Consider the following 21,779-nt stretch of genomic DNA (forward strand, 5'->3'; position numbering starts at 1 on the left):
TCCTTCCCCAGAAGTCCTTGTGTTTCAAGTGATGTTTTTTGTAACTAGAAAGCATATTGGGAGAGAGAAATTTTTAGTAATTATCCCTCCTCCTTCCTTCTCCCCCCAGTTTCTTCTTTAGAATATTCTATTACTCAACATAGACTATAGCTCAAGAAAAAAAAGAGAGCTTATTCAAGAAGAGGAAGTTAACCTTTAGCTAAACCAGGGGTCCTCAGACTTTTTAAATAGGGGGCCAGTTCACTGTGCCTTGGACTTTTGGAGGGCTGGACTATAGTAAAAACAAAAACTTTGTTTTGTGAGCCTTTAAATAAAGAAACTTCATAGCCCTGGGTGAGGGGGATAAATGTCCTCAACTGCCACATCTGGCCTGCGGGCCATAGTTTGAGGACCCCTGAATTATCTGCCCGAAGGAGAACTTAGCCTCTGGTCAACCCCTCTGGTCTTCCAGAAAGGATAACCTAGTTTTTGTTCAGTCCCCTTTAAAAAAAAAAAAAAAAAAACCCAAAGCCTTACATGTCTATGATTATTTCTTTTCTCTAAATTATTTACTACTAAATGATAAGTTCTTATCAATCTATTTATTCACTAAATCTAAAGGTAACCTAGACTTAAGAAACTATGTTAGTGTGGCTTAGTTTTTAGGGTTAGCCCTTCTGAGGGAAAGGAGGTTAATTTTATAATCAAACTAAGAATAAATCAAAGTAATCAATACAGATTGATTTCTTTTTCTCACCTCACAGAACTGTTGTAAGACTCAAATGATAGAATGTATGTAAAGTTATTTTGCAAACCAAATGCTATCTAAATGTCAAATACTGTTTTTATTACTTTCATTTTTCTCTGATGTTTTCTTTCCCTTGGCCTTACAAATGTATATCAAGGTTTTTCTTTACTAAATATTACCAAAAAGCCTTCTTACTTTAAAATGATATTTTTTTAATAAAACTTTTATATGACCTTTTTTCTAGATATATACATACTATATGACAAAGATTAAAACAAATGTTGCTATACTTCTAGAAATGATAGTCTATATAATCTGCTTCTCTTTCTTCATCCTTACTTATTTCTCAACTCTTTGTAATTTGACTTTTCTTCCTTCCTGTACTGAAATTGCTCTCTCAGAGGTCACTAGTATATTCAAATAGGTAGATACAATAGCTGCATCTGACTTACATCATTGCTTTAATAGCTATGTGAACAATTTACTTAAATGCTCTGATATGTAAAACAGAGATATTAATATTTGTGCTATCCAACAAACATCTACAAGTATTCATACCCAGCAGTATAGTATGGTGAAGAAATGTTGGATTTGGAGTCAAAAACCTTTGGTTTAAATCCTAGTGCTGCTCCTTGGGGAAATCATTTCACCTCTCTGCCAGTTCTTTCTCATCTATAAAATGAAGGGGTTGGACTAAGTGACTTCTAAGTTTCTTTCTAAATGTATAATCCTATAATTTCTGAAAGGGAAATATTAATTGAAAGCATTTATAAAGTATTTACTAAGTAAATAAAAAAACAGTACCTTCCCTCAAGAAACTTTTATTCTAATGGAAAAGATAACGTAAGTAGATAAATACAGGATACTTTGTAAATGGAAATTAATGTTAGAAGACTAGGCTAGTAGCTTCTGGATTGGCTGTGTGGAAAGCATAGTTAAACTCATAAAAAACCAAGGTTTGTTTGTAACTTGGGAGCAGATCATTGAACTTTTAGAAACATTACAATATACATCTCCTTGGTTCTCTGTAATAATTCTTCTTTAAAATATAATCTTTTCTGGGAGCAGGTTTCCTGGGGGGGACTTCTGCAGGCAGTCTTAGTTTCAATTCAGTGTAATCACCCCAAATGCAGCCAGGAGTTAAAGTCCAAATCCTTTATTGTCTCTTTCCAAGTCTTGTCTTTTTTCCTGTGGCCCAATTAGCTTTCTTAGAGGTCTATCTCTCTCCTTGGTTCTGAGAGCTCCTGCCGCTAGTCCTTTGCCTCTATCAGCTTCAGACTCCAGCCAGCACAAAGGTGGACAATGGAATGAATCTCTCTCTTCCTCCGAGAGCCTCTAGTGGGCTTGTCCTTCCTGGCCCTGAGACCTCCTCCTTATAGATCCCACACTAAGTATACACTAATCATTATATCACTAGGAAACAATTGTTGTAAGATTAAATCAGTGCTAACCTAGACTTAACCATTGTCTTCTCAATTCCAGTTACTACCTTGTTTCAAGTTCTGGCCCATAACATTTCCTTGTAGGATCAGATCAATCATACAGAACCATGCTAAATTAGATAATTATTGTCTCTATCAATTCCAGTGACTTAGCACCTTGTAAGAATCCTAACAGTTCTCTAAGGAAAAAGAATTAGATCCAGACCAGTAGAAATTAGTAGGAGAGCAACTATGTGAATATTACAATGATAATGGTCCTAATTCAATTCCTAAAGAAACATTTTTTACATGTAACTTAATACAATTGGCTTTAAGGAATTATATAAGTACTAGAATAAGGAAAAAGAAGAAAGTGCAGGAGGGGGAAGATACAGACAAACTAAGTGAAAAGCATGAAGAATTAGACCTAGAATTAGAAGAAAAAAAGTACAATTCTGATGAAATTAGAGTGTGGTGCTTCACAGCAGGAGACATTAGGGCATTCCCCATCCCCTGACTTACCCCCCTCACATAACCCTTCATGGGTGGAGAGAAAAGGAGGAGGGGGAGGGGTAGTGAGACTATCAACACCACCTATGAAGCATCCTATGACAAGATTACAAAAGGCACTAGGTAAAGCTAGAAAAGGACAGGATATATCTGATTTAATAGACGTATACCCTGTGATTGAAGAATTTGGTTCTTTAGGTCAAGCTAGGACAAGATACACTCCTTTTGATCTGGAAATTATTAAAGATTTGAAAAAGGACTGTACCCTTTATGGGGCTACATCTTATGTTAAGATGATATTAGAGAATTTGGCTTATGAAATTTTAACTCCTAGTGATTGGAAATCTGTAGCAAGGACATGTTTAGAACCTGGACAAAACTTGTAGCTTTTGAGTATAGTGAACTATGTAGGATACAAGCCCAACAAAATAGACAAACTAGAGTTAATATACAAATCACCTTTGATCAATTAGCAGGTAAAGGTCAGTATGCAGATACGTCAACACAGATTAATTACTCTATATAGCACCATATAAGCAAATTTCTGCTGCTGTTATCAAAGCATGGGTCACCCTCCGAGGATAAGATAGAGAGGAAGCTTTCACAAAAATAGAGCAAGGTCCAAATGAACCCTTTGCTGATTTTTTTAAAAAAATATTTTATTTTATTTTATAATAACTTTATATTGACAGAATCCATGCCAGGGTAATTTTTTTTACAACATTATCCCTTGCACTTGCTTCTGTTCTGATTTTTCCCCTCCCTCCTTCCACCCCCTTTCCTAGATGGCAAGCAGTCCTATATATGTTAGATATGTTGCAGTATATCCTAGGTACAATATATGTTTGCAGAACCGAACAATTCTCTTGTTTGCACAGGGAGAATTGGATTCAGAAGGTAAAAATAACCCAGGAAGAAAAACAAAAATGCAAATAGTTCACATTCATTTCCCAGTGTTCTTTCTTTGGATGTAGCTGCTTCTGTCCATCATTTATCAATTGAAACTGAGTTAGGTCTCTTTGTCAAGGAAATCCACTTCCATCAGAATACATCTTCATACAATATCGTTGTTGAAGTGTATAATGATCTCCTGGTTCTGCTCATTTCACTTAGCATCAGTTCATGTAAGTCTCTCCAAGCCTGTGTTCATCCTGCTGATCATTTCTTACAGAACAATAATATTCCATAACATTCATATACCACAATTTACCCACCCATTCTCCAATTGATGGGCATCCATTCAATTTCCAGTTTCTAGCCACTACAAACAGGGCTGCCACAAACATTTTGGCACATACAGGTCCTTTTCCCTTTAGTATTTCTTTGGGATATAAGCCCAGAAGTAATGCTACTGGATCAAAGGGTATGCATAGTTTGATAACTTTTTGGGCATAATTCCAGATTGCTCTCCAGAATGGTAGGATTCGTTCACAACTTCACCAACAATGCATCACTGTCCCCATTTTCCCGCATCCCCTCCAACATTCATCATTATTTTTTTCTGTCATCTTAGCCAGTCTGACAGGTGTGTAGTGGTATCTCAGTTGTCTTAATTTGCATTTCTCTGATCAATAGTGATTTGGAACACTCATATGAGTGGTAATAGTTTCAATTTCATCATCTGAAAATTGTCTGTTCATATCCTTTGACCATTTATCGATTGGAGAATGGCTTGATTTCTTATAAATTTGAGTCAGTTCTCTATATATTTTGGAAATGAGGCCTTTATCAGAAGCTTTAACTGTGAAGATGTTTTCTCAGTTTGTTGCTTCCCTTCTAATTTTATTTGCATTAGTTTTGTTTTGTACAAAAGCTTTTTAATTTGATATAATCAAAATTTTCTATTTTGTGATCAGTAATGGTCTCTAGTTCATCTTTGGTCACAAATTTCTTTCTCCTCCACAAGTCTGAGAGAAACTATCTTATGTTCCTCTAATTTATCTGTAATTTGGTTCTTTATGGCTAGGTCATGGACCCATTTTGATCTTATCTTGGTATATTGGTGTTAAATGTGGGTCCATGCCTAATTTCTGCCATACTAATTTCCAGTTTTCCCAGCAGTTTTTGTCAAATAATGAATTCTTATCCCAAAAGTTGAGATCTTTGGGTTTGTCAAACACTAGATTAATATAGTTATTGACTATTTTGTCTTGTGAACCTAATCTATTCCACTGATCTACTAATCTATTTATTAGCCAATACCAAATGGTTTTGGTGACTGCTGCTTTATAATATAGTTTTAGATTAGGTACAACTAGGACACCTTCATTTGATTTTTTTTTTCATTAATTCCCTTAAAATTCCCGACCATTTGTTCTTCCATATGAATTTTGTTGTTATTTTTTCTAGGTCATTAAAATAGTTTCTTGGGAGTCTGATTGATATAGCACTAAATAAATAGATTAGTTTAGGGAGTATTGTCATCTTTTTTATATTCACTTGGCCTGTCTAAGTGCACTTAATACTTTTCCAATTATTTAAATCTGACTTTATTTGTGTGGAAAGTGTTTTGTAATTTTGCTCATATAATTCCTGACTTTCCTTTGGTAGATAGATTCCCAAATATTTTATGCTATTGACAATTATTTTGAATAGAATTTCTCTTTGTATCTCTTGGTGTTGGATTTTGTTGGTGATGTATAAAAATGCTGAGGATTTATGTGAATTTATTTTGTATCCTTCAACTTTGCTAAAGTTGTGAATTATTTCTAATAGCTTTTTAGTAGAATCTCTGGAGTTCTCTAAGTATATCATAAATATCATGCAAAGAGTGATAATTTGGTTTCCTCATTACCTACTCTAATTCCTTTAATCTTTTTCTCGACTTTTATTGCCGAGGGTAGCATTTCTAAAACAATATCGAATAATAATGGTGATAGTGGGCAACCTTGTTTCACTCCTGATCTTACTGGGAATGGTTCCAGTTTTTCCACATTACATATGATGTTTACTGACGGTTTTAAATATATGCTCCTGACTATTTTAAGGAAAAGTCCATTTATTCCTATCCTATCCTATCCATTAGAAATGGATGATGGATTTTATCAAATGCTTTTTCTGTATCTATTGAGATGATCATATGGTTTTTGTTAATTTGGTTATTGATATAGTCAGTTATACTAATAGTTTTCCTAATATTGAACCAGCCCTGCATTCCTGGTATAAATCCTACTTGGTTATGGTGTATTATCCTGGGGATGATTTTCTGTAATCTTTCTGCTACTATTTTATTTAAGATTTTAGCATTAATATTCATTAAGGAGATTGGTCTATAATTTTCTTTCTCTGTTTTCAATCTACCTGGTTTAGGTATCAGTACCATGTCTGTGTCATAAAAGTTATTTGGTAGGACCCCTTCAATCCCTATTTTTTCAAATAGTTTATATAGTATTGGAGTTAATTGTTCTTTAAATGTTTGGTAGAAATCACATGTAAATCCATCTGGTCCTGGGGATTTTTTCTTAGGGAGTTGGTTAATAGCTTCTTCTGTTTCTTTTTCTAAGATGGGACTGTTTAACCAGTTTACTTCTTCCTCTGTTAATCTGGGCAAGTTATATATTTTAAATGTATTCTTTCATTTCATTTAACTTATCGAATTTATTGGCATAAAGTTGGGCAAAGTAGCTCCTAATTATTGCTCTAATTTCCTTTTCATTAGTGGAGAGTTCTCCCTGTTCATTTTTAAGGCTAACAATTTGATTTTCCTCTTTTCTTTTTTTAATCAGATTTACTAAGGGTTTATCTATTTTGTTGGTTTTTTTATAAAATCAACTATTAGTTTTATTATTAATTCAATAGTTTTTTTTACTTTCAATTTTATTGATCTCTCCTTTTATTTTTAGAATTTCAAGTTTAGTGTTTGACCGTTGGTTTTTTAATTTGTTCCTTTTCTATCATTTTTAGTTGCAAGTCCAATTCATTGACCTTTTCTTTCTCTATTTTATGCAAGTAGGCCTCTAGAGATCTGAAATTTTTCCTTATTACCTCTTTGGCTGCTTCCTACACATTTTGGGATGACATCTCATTATTGTCATTTTCTTGGGTGAAGTTAAGTCTGTGATTTGCTGTTTCACTCAATTATTCTTTAGTATGAGATTATTTAGTTTCCAATTATTTTTTTGGTCTATTTTACCCTGGCTTTTTATTGAATGTAATTTTCATTGTATTATGGTCTAAAAAGGATGCATTTATTATTTCTGCCTTATTGTATTTGAATTTGAGATTTTTATGTCCTAATATATCGTTTATTTTTGTATAGATTCCATGAACTGCTGAGAAGAAAGTACTCCTTTCTTTCTCCATTTAGTTTTCTCCAAAAATCTATCATATCTAACTTTTCTAGTATTCTATTTACCTCTTTGACCTCTTTCTTATTTATTTTGTGATTTGATTTATCTAATTCTTAGAGTACAAGTTTGAGATTTCCCACTATTATAGTTTTGCTGTCTATTTCTTCTTGCAGCTCTCTTAATTTCTCTTTTAGGAATTTAGATGCTATACCACTTGGAGCATATATGTTTAATATTGATATTGCTTCATTATCTATGCTACCCTTTAGCAAGATATAGTGCCCTTCCTTATGTCTTTTAATTAGATCATTTTTTGCTTTTGCTTGATCTGAGATGAGGATGGCTACCCTTGTTTTTTTTTAACTTCACCTAAAGCATAGTAGATTTTGCTCCAACCTTTTACTTTTACTCTATATGTATCGCCCTGCTTCAGGTATATTTCCTGTAAATAACATATTGTAGGATTCTGGCTTTTAATCCGGTCTGCTAACTGTTTCCTCTTTATTGGGAGTTTACCCCATTCACATTTATAGTTAAAACTACCATTTCTGTATTATTTGCCATCTTGTTAACTCCTGTTTATGCTTTTCTCCTTTCCTTCCTCCTTACCCCCCTCCCCAGTATTAAACTTCTGAGCACCACTTGCTTTTCCATGCCCTCCCTTTTTAGTATCCCTTTCCCCACCTTAGAATTCCTCCTCTATCCTACCCCTTTTCCTGACAATTTCTGTATTCCTTTCCATTTAGCTTACTCCTTCCCTTTTCACTTTTCCCCTCCCACTTTTCAATAAGGTGGAAGAAGTTTCACCATAAATCAAATATGTCTAATATTTTTCTCTTTAAGCCAATTCTGATGAGAGATGATACACACTATGTTCATCCATTCTTTCGCTCAGACATAATAGGTTTTCTTTGCCTCTTTGTGAGATGTAACCCTTTTTTCTGGTACAATTTCCTTTTCACCTCTAGTTTCTAGAACAAATTATATGTATTCTTTATATATCTTTATAGCAGAAATATAGTTCCCAAGATTTCTTTTTACCTTTTTAGATATCTCTTGAGTTCTACATTTGGAGATCAAACTTTTTGTTTAATTCCAGTTTTTTCATCAGAAATAGATGAAATTCACTTATTTTGTTGAATGTCCATCTTCTTCCCTGGAAAAAAGATGCTCATTTTGGCTGGGTAAGTTATTTTTGGCTGCATACCAGGTTTCTTAACCTTTCTGGATATCACATTCCAGGCCCTTTGATCCTTTAATGTGGACTCTGCTAGATCCTGGGTAATCCTTATTGTGGCTCCTCTATATTTGAATTCATTTTTTTCTAGCAGCTTGTAATATTTTTTCTTTGGCTTGATAGTTCTAGAATTTAGCCACTATATTTCTTTGTGTTCAGTAGATGATCGATGAATTCTTTCAATGCCTATTTTACCCTCTGTTTCTATAACTTCTGGGCAGTTCTCTTTGATAATTTCCTGCAAAATAGTGTCCAGGCTCTTTTTTTCATCATATTTTTCATGGAGTCCAATAATTCTCAGATTGTCTCTCCTAGATCTATTTTCCAGGTCTGTTGTTTTTCCAAGAAGGTATTTGACATTTTTTCCCATTGTTTTATTTTTTTGGTTTTGTTTGACTGAATCTTGGTGTCTCCTCGTCATTCAATTCCATTTGTTCAATTCTGATTGTCAATGAATTATTTTATTCACTCACTTTTTCTAATAACTTTTTAGTAGAATCTCTGGGGTTCTCTAAGTATACCTCATATCATCAGCAAAGAATGATAATTTGGTTTTCTCATTGCCTACTCTAATTCCTTTAATCTCTTTCTCAACTCTTATTGTCAAAGCTAGCATTTCTAATACAGTTTCTAATTACAATAGTAATGGTGATAGTGGCCAACCTTGTTTCACTCCTGAATTTTATTGGGAATGGTTGCAGTTTGTCCCCATTACATATGATGCTTACTGGTGGTTTTAAATAGATGCTACTGATTATTTTAAGGAAAAGTCCATTTATTTCTATACTTTCATTCACTCACTTTTTAAAAAATATCTTTTTCTAATTGTCCAATTGAATTTTTAAGTGAGTTGTTTTGTTCTATGGAATTTTTTTCCATTTCACCAATTTTATTTTTTAGAGAGTTATTTTCTTTTTCTAATCAACTAATTCTGTTTTTCAAGGATTTGATTTCTTTATCCACTCCATCTTTAAATGAGTGGGATGACTTATCCATACTCTCTTGCCAAGCTTCCCTTTCCTTTTCCCATTTTTCTTCTAACTTTCTTGTGAGAGCCTTTTAAATTTCTTCTATGAGAGTCTTGTGTGTTGAGGACCAGATCATATCCCCTTTTGGGGATTCATCTGGAGACACCCTCTGTTTTTAGTCTCCTCAAGGTTTAAAGTCTGCTCTCTATCCACATAGAAGCTATCAATAGTTAAGAGTCCGTTTAAATTTTTTGCTTATATTGTCAGAGAAGAATCAAAGAAGACAAACTAGCAAAAAAACAAATGCAGTCTGCTTTTTGCTGGAGGGGGGGCCAGCAGTGAGGTACTAGCAGGACAGCAATGGTTGAGCTACGTCCACACTCTGAGGTTCTGAGAGCGTGCTGAGATACTCTGGGTGGGTGTGGCCAGGTCCTGAGAGACTCTAGCTTTTTGGGTATAGTCTTTATCTCCTGTGTTTACAGCTTCTCTGATGATGTACTGGCTTGCTGCCAAGGCAAAATAGCCATACTATGGTAAAGTTCTTTCTGCAGAAATGGCTGAGATCACACCCCACCCCCCTCTGGTCTGTCAGTGTGAGCTGCCTGCCACACCCTTGCTGCCTGCCCTCAGCCTGCTTCCAGTCTAACCGTCCCTGCCTTTGAGCAAAAACAGACCTTTTTTGGTGAATTTAAAGGATGTCTTTTGTTGGTAATTATTTGTGGGGTTTTTTTTCCAGTCAAGCTCTAATTAATTCTCCAGCCTTGTCATGAAATAAATTCTGAGAGCAAAGATGGAGATTAAGTAGATGTGTGTGTCCTCTCCACCATCTTGGCTGGAAGTCGTGAAATCATCGGCAAAATTCTTTGAATGCTAGTAGGATCAGGATCTTAAATGGATGAAAAATTTCGATATGGTGAACCTCAAAAAAAAAGAGAGCTTTTTAAGTGATAATAGTAAAGGAAAAGTTTGAAAATGAAATTAGGAAGAAACTCTTTCATCAGTGAATTCCAAGAGGAATCGTATGGAAAAAAATGTAGTTAATGCTAGAAAGGGTGGCCAACGAAGCAGTGTCGTTAGGAGGGAGCTAGGTCTCGGTAAATGTCAGAAGATAAATGGGAGAAAGGAAGAAGTTTAAGATCATAGGAAGTTTGTTAATTAGAAGCAAGTATTTCAGAAGGATGAGATGGTTGGATAGATTGGGAGTAGGGTATTTCTGGATAGGGTTAAGGTGGATGAGAATAAAAGAGTTGGGTGTTGGGAATTGTGATGGGGATGGGGAAGGTGAATAAGTCCAGGCAGAATGTTAGCAAATGGTGATAGGTCTTTTGTAGGAAGTAGGTGTAACCTGTATATTATATGCCACAATGAATAGAAAGTGAATAATTGAGCTCATATGTTTGTTGTGGTATTTATTGCTTGATATTTTTCTTTCAGAGATCATAAATAACCATAGCTTCTTAACTAAGCAGAAAGTAGTCCTTAGAAATCTCATCTTGCCCCTCCTTTTTATTCATTTATTTATTGTTTAATTTTGCCAGTTGAAGGAAGTTAATGGTACCTTTTATTTAAATGTGAGAAATGTGAGTAAATTTGATCAAATGGCAGTTTGAATCCTTGAATAAAAATGTATTATCAAAATTGTGATAATTTAAAAATTATTTAACAGGACAAGAAACATTGTATTGTATTGTAAATGTTGGGGAGGTTGTATATTTGCATATATATATGTATATACATGCAGGTTGTTTTTTTTTTTTTTTTTGTTTTGTTTTGTTTTGTTTTTGTTTTAAACAGTTGTATTGTAACTTGTGGAAGTGATGGAGATGTAAGAATTTGGAAAGACCTGAATGATGATGATCCTAAATCTATTAATGTTGGAGACAGGGCTTATTCATGTGCTTTAAAGGTAAATAAGTGATAAGTTTTTTTTAGTTAAATGATACTGCCTCAGTAATCTGAATCTCATACTAATGCTTTTTCAGAAGCATATGTAATCTTTTGTCTACTCTTAAAAAATAAAACTATATGGGAGTGGGAAAAAGTCAATTTTTGAGTCAATCTTCAACTTTTCTGTTGATTTTTTTGTTTCTATATTGCCTTCATTTCTGAATTTTTCCCTTCCTTTCCCCTGTATCCTTTATTTATTTTTTTTTTTAAAGAAAAACAATTTAGCAAAATCAACCTAAGCATCAACTCTAATGCTAATATTCTATATTTTACGCTTATAACTTCACATCTCTGCAAAGAAATAAAGATTATATATGATTTTAAAAAATTAAATATTTCTTGCATAAGAATCCAGCAAATTAAAATAATAAAAGACAGTCATTTTTTCCCCCTTTAAAATGATTTTTATCATATCCCTGCTTTTCTTAAGTGTTGGGATGAAGAATGAGAAATACAATTTTAAAATGTCACCTATAAGTATTTTTATATATTATCTATATCTTTTGAGTATTTCCTAATGTCCTTTGGTATATAATTAAGTTAATGATTTATCGATTATTAGAGAAATAGAAACATTTTCAGAATATGTTTTACAAACTTATGTATTCCAAAGGCTACTTAATTGGTATTTAGTAGATTTGATAATTAGATAATTGATAGTTTTTAACGTGGAAAAATTTCAGGTCAATTTTTCATTTTCAATTTTGTAATTAATAAATTCTTCTCTATTTTTTTTTTTAGAAAGGAAAATTGGTCACCTCAGTATCTAATAATACTATTCAAATTCATACATTCCCTAATGGAGCTCCAAATGGCATACTGACTCGATTCACTACAAATGCAAACCATGTGGTCTTTAATAGAGATGGTGCCAGAATTGCTGCTGGATCTGGGTAATATTTGATATTTTAAAAACTAACCATGTAGTACAAAATGATTTTGACACAAGTTGTGACCAGTCAATGTTGAAGTGAATGTAGAAGGACAGGGACAGTGATGTGCTATTTGTATTAATTCAGTTATTTTGGATTTTAGTTTCACCTAATTAGGCAAGAAAAGCAAGTTTGTAGTCCACACTGAGTTTAAACTCCAAACAATTAAGTGACAAATAAGAGAAACAATATTTGCCAAAATATTTATAGAGTTAGTTTTTGTGTTAGCAAAGAGTTGGAAACAAAGTGGTTGTCCAGGTTGGGAAAACTTGAAAAAACTAGGGTATGTGAATAGAATTAGTATATTGTTAGTAATTAGTATATTATTAGCAAATTAGTGTAGAATTAGAATTAATATAGAAATACTAATGTATAGTATGAAATGCTTCAGATGTTCAGAGAAAGGAAAGATTTGTACAAACCACTATAGAGTGAAGTAAGCAGAATCAGGAAAGCGATATATACAACTATCACAGTGTAAATGAAAAAAAAAATCATTAAAACAAAATTAAATTCTAAATAATTGAAAGCTTAGTGTTGCTCCTAAAAAAACAGACAGCAAAAAGTGCTATATTACGTCTGTCCAAGAGGACTTGGAGATTCTATGTCTGATCCTGTGAGATAATTCAGGGCAAGTTATTTAATCTTTTTTCCTCGTTTATAAAATAAAGGATTACTTAGGTGGCCTCAGGTACTTTGCTCCTCTAGATTTGTGATACTACAATTTTGTGACTTACTTAGTCTTGTTATAATGTTGTGAAATTCTGGATTTTAAAAATAATTTTAGTATTGTAAACTCCTTGAAGGCAGGAATTATTTGTAATTTTATACTGAATTTTAGCGTATTCATAAGTGATTCTCAGTATATGTTTTTAATTGAAAAAATAAGGAAAAAAAGGTGACTTTTTGATGTAAAATCTTAAAAATGCTTTTGGTAAAGGCTAGACAAGTGAACCAAGATTGCAGCTTGAGTGATACTTAGGAAATTTAAAACAATATTTAAACTGGAAGTGTAGAACATGTAGAAAAGCTTAAAGTCAGTGAAGATATTTATTAAATTATTAGGATTTTAGAAATGCAATTTCAGATTACATTTGTGAGCAGAAATTTAAGTTAGATAAAGTCAAAATGAGATGTTGCTAAACTATTTTACATTTGAATCATGGTTTTTAAAAAGGTTTTCCAATTTCAAATTTTATTTATATATAATCACTTCATTATTTCAGTGATTTTATGGTGAAAGTTGTGGATGTGATGGATAGTAGTCAACAGAAATCATTTCGAGGACATGATGCCCCTGTGTTAAGTGTTTCCTTTGATCCTAAGGACATCTTTTTGGTAATTTTTTAATCGTTTTAGTTTATTTTCCACTATAAATGTGTGGTTTTTAGATTTATAACAGAATAAGTGAAATATATCTTATATGCAATTTGATAAACTTGATTTGACAAAAATTTGATACATTTGGTAATTTGATATTTCTTTTATCACTTGGATGAGGTTTATGATTAGAAATATATCTTTAACTTTTGTTTACTCATTTAGGCATCTGCGAGTTGTGATGGTTCAGTTAAAGTATGGCAAATTTCAGATCAGGTAAACTCAGCCATTTCAATTTAAATATTTGTGTGTATTTCCTGATTAGCCTAGATATTTACTGTTTATTATATTGCATAATATCATTAATCTGAATAGCCTAACAATTGCTTGGGTGAATAACTTTTTGTCTTTTCTGCTCATCTTTGAGTGGCATTAGATGGACTTTTTGTCAATTTACACATTTATATGTTATATAGGTCAAAGAGACATATAAATAAGCTATAAAGACCTGGCATTATGTTATAAAACCTCCAGAAACTTCTTATTTCCTCAAGGATAAAATATAAACCCTTCTAGTTATTTAAAGTCTTTCAAATCCTGGTCCCAACTTACTTTTTCAATGTCTTGCATGTTACTTGTACCTGGACACACACTAATGTTGTGCCTAAATGGATTGTTTGTTTTTCTTACATAATGACCCCTCTCTGTCCTCCCTGTCTGAAACATTGTCTCCTCTTATCTTTTAGAATCCTTAGTTTTTCTTCAAGTTTCAGACATTATTTATGAGGTGTTTTCTGATTTTCATTCTCCTTCCTAGCCCTACCTAGTGCTTAATTACATTTTTCTACTTTATATTTTCCTATAAATGAATTAACTAGCACGTATTAAATGTCTGTCATGTACCAGGAACTGCACTAGGCACAGGGAGTACAAACTTAAAAATAAAACAAGTGTCATTTCTCAAGGTGCTTATATTTATAGGTATATTTGTATTCCCCAATAGAATATAAACAACAAATACTTGTGGAATAAATGAGTGTATTTGTAGCATATACATTATTGGTTTGTAATAATAATAATTTTAAATTTATATCCTGTCTAAAGTTTAACTTGAATATAATTAAAACAGATTTGCTGCTTTGTCATTTTGTGAGAAGTTTTGATTATTTAAAAATAAAATATTAACTGAAAAGCTGTGTTCCTTTAAAACCTGTATATTTGAAATCTATATAATTTTCTGAGATTTTCACAAAGGGAAATAATTTTTTAATTTTAAAAATCAGACATGTGTTATCAGTTGGCCATTGCTACAAAAATGTAATGATGTGGTAAATGCAAAATCGATATGCAGACTTGCTTGGCAGCCAAAAAGTGGGAAGGTAAGTAAAACTTTCAAACATTTTAACCTTTAAATTTTTTGCTCAAATCTATCAACTTTTAATTGTGAGACCTTCAATATACTCAGAAACTTCAGATTCTAAATCAAAGTTAATATGGAAATAATTTAAGACCTTTTTTCTATTGAAGTGTTTAAGATTTAAAATGGCACTTTAAGGGTTGTACATTCTACATCTTTAAAAAAATGCACAATTTTTATTCCTCTTTTCTTAAAAAACCAAACTTTTTATTCCCTAAATAAATAATTTTTTTTGTCACATTGAAATGATAAAAGTTGATGTATTGTTCATGTAAATTTTTATTTTGGATTTTAGAATTAGCATTAGAATTTCATATTGTTCACTCTGTCAGTATGTTCACAATTGGAAATGTGTAAAAAAATTTTCTGCTAAGATTTAAAAAGCAAAAACTACTTTCAAAATGTTGAAATAATTCTAGGATTTTTTGGAAGATGATTAATTGTCTTCTTTGACCATTCCATCCCTACATTTCCTTCTCATAGTTAATCCTCTTCAGAAGAGACAAATTATACAGCTTCCAAGTACCTAGTATTTGGATATCCATTTTTAAATAGTAGTTGCAATTTTTAAGTAATGGGATCATATACCATAATAATAAGTTGAGGAGAATAGGATAGACTCTTCGTAGTATTATATTAAAAATGTTTAGTTAATAAGAAATAGTTTTTTTTCTCTCAATATAGTTAATGCTTCAATGACATTACATTAAAACTTTAATTTTCTTTTTCTTTCTAAATTAAACTAAGCCCAAAGTTGTTTAACTGGATTTAAAATATTTATCGTCCTAATAGTTATTGGCAATTCCAGTAGGAAACACTATCAAAGTATACAGAAGAGAAACTTGGAGAAATGAATTTGATCTTTCAGACAATTTCATTACTTTGGTAAGTTTTGTTGCATTCTGTTTCAAGAGAGAGAATGATTAATGTATATTCTGCCTAACTTAATAGGATAAACTCAGATGTCTTTCTATTTTATTCTTTCTGTTGACATAGTGTGTTTTTCTTGCCTAATCTTTAGGTTGTAGTTATGATTATTACACAGTAATCATAAATTCCATAGCACAATATTGTAATATATTTAAAACTACTATACCATGATAAAATGCAGTTTTCATTTAAAAATAGATAAAATATTAGTCATTTCCCAGTATATTCTCCCATCTTTTCAGTGAAACTTAGTAACAAAGCAAAGCTAAATAAAGATTAAAAAGATTACCCAATAAATAGTTACCTATCATTAAAAAAAAAAAGAGAGAGAAAGAAAAACCAAATAGTTCATATTAAACTAAAAAAAGAATTTATAATAATTGACGACAAAATAGAGGAAATTATCAGAAATGATTTTGCCTAATTTATATGCTAACAAAATTGACAATTTAGAAGAATGGGTGGTTATTTATAATAATGTAAAATTCCCATATTTTCAAAAGAAATTGACCATTTAAATAACTCAGTATCAGAATTAGAAATTGAAAAAACAAAAATAAAATTTCAAAAAAATAAACTACAGTGAATATTATTAAGCATTAAAGAACAGGTCTAATTTTATGTAAAACGTGTAATAATAAGAAAAGATGGTAGCCTTTCACTTTCTATCATAATATGATTTTGATGCCTAAACCAAGGAGAGACAGAGCAGAAAAAAGAAACTGTAAACTAACATCCTTAATGAATAGTGGGGGAAAAAAATCTTTTTGACGGGGCAATTGGGGTTAAGTGACTTGCCTAGAATCACACAGCTAGCTGTGTTAAGTGTCAAATTTTAACTCAGGTCCTTCTGACTTCTGGGCTGGCTCTCTATTCACTGTACCATTTAGCTGCTCCTGTTGAAAAATTTTACATAAAATATTAGCAAACAGACTTTAACAACATATTAGAAAAATTATATTGTTCTGATTGGGTTTCTGGTAGGAATATATAGTTAACTTAGGCATAAGGAAGAACATAAATATAATAAATCACATTAATAACATAAATATTAAAAAATCATTTGATGTCATTAGATGCTGAAACAACTTTTGATAAAATCCAGTACTAATTTCTTTTAATCCTAGAAAGCATAGAGATAAGCAAACTATCCAAGCAAACATTCTATGTAATGGAAAACTCGAAGCCTTTCCAGTAAGATCAAGGGCCAGTCAGAGAAGCCTGTTATATTACCACTACTATTTACTATAATGGTAGAAATGCTAGCCATAATTATCAGACAAAGAAAAATTATGGTAATATTCATTAGCAAAGAGGAAACAATTACTAATTTTTGCAAATGATATATTTAGAAAACCCTTAAAAATTCATAAAAAAATTAAATGAAATCATTACTAAGTTTGGCAGGACTGCAGAATATAAGTTCATGTAAATAATCAGCATTCTTATGTGGCATGAACAAAACCCATCAGGAATAGCTAGGAAAAAATTCCATTCAAAGTAACTATCATAAAAATTTTTTTATTTCTAGGTAGAATAATAATGAAATTCATATTGAGGAATACAAGTTCAAAAATCTCAAGGATCATAATGTAAAAAGTGGGAAGGAAAAGGGTCTATCAGTACCAGATCTTTAGCTGTAGTATAAAGCAATAAACATCAAAACAGTTTTGGTTCTGATTAAAAAACGATGAATCAGTTGAACAGATTATACACAGCATACAAAAGAAAATAAACAGTAGCATCAGGTTTGATCAACTCAAAGATCCCTGTCTTTATATAGGAAAGGCTCACTATGTGATACCATGAAGTCCCATGCTTCTGTGAATTGTAATATAACCTTTTGAATTGTTTTAATTGCCAACAAATGGTCATGGTCAAAGCAAAAAGTGAATTTGATTCCGTTAGGAATTTGTTGAAGGTTTCATTTTGACAGGTACAGGAATATTTTTTAAAAAGGGAAAAATAAGTTTACATGCCAACTTTATTATATATTTAAAAGGAATAGCAAGTTGCATGTATTAAGTTTACAGTTTTTGCAAAATCATCTCTTATTTTACTGTATTATGGAAATGCTTATTTTATTCCATAAATTTAAAATAAAATAAATATATTTTAATAGGGAAAAAAAAAGAAAAAATTATCTGTAAAGGCCTGCTTTCCCCTCTTTTTCTCTCCTAATCTTTGATATTTCTATGAAGGTTACCATTAATGAGAAAAATTAGACTTTGAGAAAGATTTCTTGCTGAAATCTCACTGTCTGACTATAAACAGAAATGTGTGTGTGTGTGTGTGTGTGTGTGTGTGTGTGTGTGTGTGTGTGTATGTGTGTGTGTGTGTGTGTGTGTGTGTGTGTGTGTGTAGAAAGAGATTTAATAAATATTAAATATTAGTTGGAGCAACTAAGTGGCCAGTGGGCATTAGCCCAGAAGACCTGAGTTCAAATCTGGCCTAAAATACATACTAGCTGTGTGACTTGTCCATAGGGACAAGTCACTTAAACCTGATTGCCTCTCTCCCCTCAAAAAAGAAGGGGAAATAGGTAATAGAAAAAAAAATATGTAAATTGGAAGAAAGGAAGGAAAAACACCTCCTTTGTTCTAGGCGTTGTGCTATGTACTTTACAAATGTTTCATTTGATTCTCACAGTAAGTCTAGAAGGCAGATGCTATTATTAACTCTGGGTAGCTAGGTTACACAAGTAATTAGAGCACCAGCCCTGGAGTTAGGAAGACTTGAATACAAATCCAGCCTCAAACACTTACTAGCTGTGTCACCCTGGGCAATTCACTTAATCTTGTTTCCTCATCTATAAAATGAACTAGAGAAGGAAATGGCACCACTTCAGTGTCTTTACCAGGAAAACTCCAAATGGGGTCATGGAGATTTGGACATGACTGAAATGACCAGAATTCTTCAAAGCCAGATCAAAAATAAAGATAAAAAATTTATATGTACAAAATGGTTATAGTAGCTCTTTTTGTACTTGCCAAAAATTCTAGACTAAGGGAATATCATTCTACCAGGGTATAGTTAAAAAAAATTGTGGTATATGAATTAATAGAATATTATTATATAACTCCTGGATTCTTGACTTATCTCTCATTCTACATATCCAATCTGTTTCTGAGATCTGTTGATAGCATTTTTGCCACTTTTCTCAACTATATCCTCTTCTCTTTTCTGATACTGTTACCACTCTAGTGCAATCTCTTATCTAGAGATAACTAGATAACAACTACACTATTTCAGCAGCCTGCTGGTAAGTCTGCCTCACTCCAATCCTCCATTCATTTATTTTTCTGAAAGGTATATTATCCCCTATCTTTTACTCCCTTCCCCATACACACATTAAGTAAACTTCAGTGGTTTCCTGTTACCTTCAGGATAAAATAAAAAATTCCCTATTTGACTATCAAATTCCTTTATAACCTAGCCTCTTTTTACCTTTCCAGTCTACTTATACCTTATCCATTGCATATATTCTTAGATCCAGTGATATTGGCTTCCTAACTACTCCACAAACAAGACACTCCATCTTTCTTCACTGGACATTCTCTTTGGCAGTTCCCATTTCTAGAGTACTCTCCCACCTGTACTCGAACTGTTGGCCTTCCATGACTTCCTTTTAAGTCCCAACTAAAATTTCATCTCATTTCGGAAATCTTCTCCAAGCCCTTTTTAATTCAAATGCCTTCCCTCTTTTAATAATTTCCTATTTATCTTATATTTAGCTTGCATTGTAAGCTTCTTGAGGAGAACTATCTTTTACTTCTTTTTCAATGCACAAGGTTGGCACTTAATAAATAATGAATAATTATAAGAAATGATAAAATGGATAGTTTTGAGGAAACTAGAAAGAATTCAGTTAATAGTTGCAGCATGAAGTGAGCAAACTAAAAAACCTAAAAAAATTGGTTGGTACAGCATTTCAAAGAATAATTGAATGTTTATTGTATTTCTACTGTATTCCTTTGTGTAAAAACCAAGTTAGAATTTTCTAAAACCTAGGATGATAACATTTATAGAATAATAACAACTAACATTTATACAGTGCTTTAAGGTTTGCAAAGTGCTCTGCATATGTTATATCATTTAATGCTCACAATAACTCTATTAGGTAGGTGCTGTTATTAACTTCATTTTAAAGATGAGAATTCTAAAGCAGAGAGAGGTTAAATGACTTGCCCATGTTATTATAGCTTGCAAATATGTAGGATATGAATATAAATTTTCTTGACTCCAAATCCAACATTATCCACTGTGTTATCTAGTTACTAAATCAAAATTTATATACAATTCCAGCTTAACTAAAACTGGCTTTGTTTTATTATCCCTTTTTCTCGATAGCCCCTCAATGTTGTGACCTGGTCTCCTTGTGAAAAATATTTGGCAGCAGGGAGTCTAAATGGTTATATTGTAGTTTGGAATGTGGAAACTAGAGACTGCATGGAAAGGTAGAGTTGAATATACAATATTTATCTTATTCTTCTTTGGTTTTGAAAAATTCACTGGAATTTACTGAAAGATACTTCTTTGGAATTTCTGTATCATGTTTTAAATTTAAGTTCTATTTTTTTTTTTAAGGGTGAAACATGAGAAAGGTTATACAATTTGTGGTCTAGCGTGGCATCCTACTTCTAAACAAATAGCATATACAGATGCTGAAGGAAACTTGGGGCTCCTGGAGAATGTTTGTGATACAGATGGAACAAAGTCAAGTAGTAAAGTAATACTATAGAAATTTGATTCTTTAATGGTGATCATGTATGTGTATTATACCTAAAATATAGTTAATATAAATCTAAGGAAGAACATTTGACAAATTTGTGAATTAGCCTTTTGTTTATACCTCATTTGTCAGTTGTGGTCCTTTACTTGATTTTCTACCAATATTATTAGAATGAGTAAGTAAATGAAAATGTTTTTAATTTCAACAGTTATTCAAATATATAATCTTACATTTTCATAGAATGATCTTGGGGTGATACTTGAAAGACATAATCAGTGATTAACTTTTATGATAGAATCCCAATTCAAAAGTACCTTATTTTTATATGCTATGACAATAGTCCATAGTGTACAGTTTGTAACACTTCTTTTAAAAAATATCAATTAAATATTTATATCATGCTTACTATGTATAGTATACTGTGGGAAATAAAAACAGAGTCAATGCCCTAACCCCTAAAGGAGTTTGCTATCTAATTGGGGAAATATTTATGTACACAAAAGATAATTTATCATATAAGGCAGTAATTTTTGATGACCTAATGAACTGTGGTCCCATAAGAGGTCTTGTAATTAAAGGTGGAGATTGTAAAATTATGATTTATTATCAGTAAATGTTTGATTTCTATATGTTTTCTATACCTGTATATTTGGGACAAACATTTTTCAGGTGAAAAGGAGTTGGAATGAAAAAATTTAAAAAGCCATAGTATAGACAACTAATGTTATAGAAAGGAACAGATATATTTCAACTGATTATTAATTAACTTCTGTTTAATTAAGTTTCCCTAAACAATTCCTGAGATTAACTAATTTTCTTAAAAGGTTTCTGGCATGGGAAACAAAGTTTACAATGAACTTTTTGATGGAGATGATGATAGTGACAATGATGACAGTGGTGATTTTTTAAATGAAAATACGGAATTCCAATTAACTTCAAAAGGAAGAACAAATTATGAAGATGATGAAGATGATCTTATGTTGGCTTCAGGTTACTCTAGACACAGAAATCCCATCCTAGAAGATGATGACAGTTCAGTTGGTAAGAGTCTAACAATGTATATATGATAGGCTGTGTGACTGATAAATAATTTTCAGTTGAAATAATTAAGAAATTCATGAAAATTTCTTAATGTCAGATCAAGAATGTGTCAGAGACACAGTGCCTGTCAATTTCAGGAAAGCATTTGACAGTCTGCTTTGATGTCCTTGTAGATAAGATGGAGAAATGTCAAGAGAGGTGATATTATAATTATATTCATAACTAATGATTTGCAAGATATAAAGAATATCAATTATAGTACTGGTAGTCAATTTTTTTTTTTTACCCAGTTTTTAGAGGTCTCTAGA

General features: G+C 31.9%; 1 protein-coding gene across 1 annotated transcript in view; it reads left to right on the forward strand.

Annotated features, from left to right (window-relative positions):
* The window catches only part of WDHD1 (WD repeat and HMG-box DNA binding protein 1), a 102,374-nt gene that overhangs the window by 1,837 nt on the left and 78,758 nt on the right, over positions 1-21,779 (forward strand). Inside the window, exons 3-11 of the mRNA XM_051978092.1 lie at positions 10,947-11,058; positions 11,841-11,992; positions 13,258-13,369; positions 13,577-13,627; positions 14,635-14,730; positions 15,561-15,653; positions 20,049-20,155; positions 20,286-20,427; positions 21,255-21,471. Coding sequence (XP_051834052.1) covers positions 10,947-11,058; positions 11,841-11,992; positions 13,258-13,369; positions 13,577-13,627; positions 14,635-14,730; positions 15,561-15,653; positions 20,049-20,155; positions 20,286-20,427; positions 21,255-21,471 — 1,082 coding nt within the window. The remainder of the gene's footprint in view (positions 1-10,946; positions 11,059-11,840; positions 11,993-13,257; positions 13,370-13,576; positions 13,628-14,634; positions 14,731-15,560; positions 15,654-20,048; positions 20,156-20,285; positions 20,428-21,254; positions 21,472-21,779) is intronic.

This window comes from Antechinus flavipes, chromosome 2 (genome assembly GCF_016432865.1).
Source record: "Antechinus flavipes isolate AdamAnt ecotype Samford, QLD, Australia chromosome 2, AdamAnt_v2, whole genome shotgun sequence".
NCBI classification, from domain to species: Eukaryota; Metazoa; Chordata; class Mammalia; order Dasyuromorphia; family Dasyuridae; genus Antechinus; species Antechinus flavipes.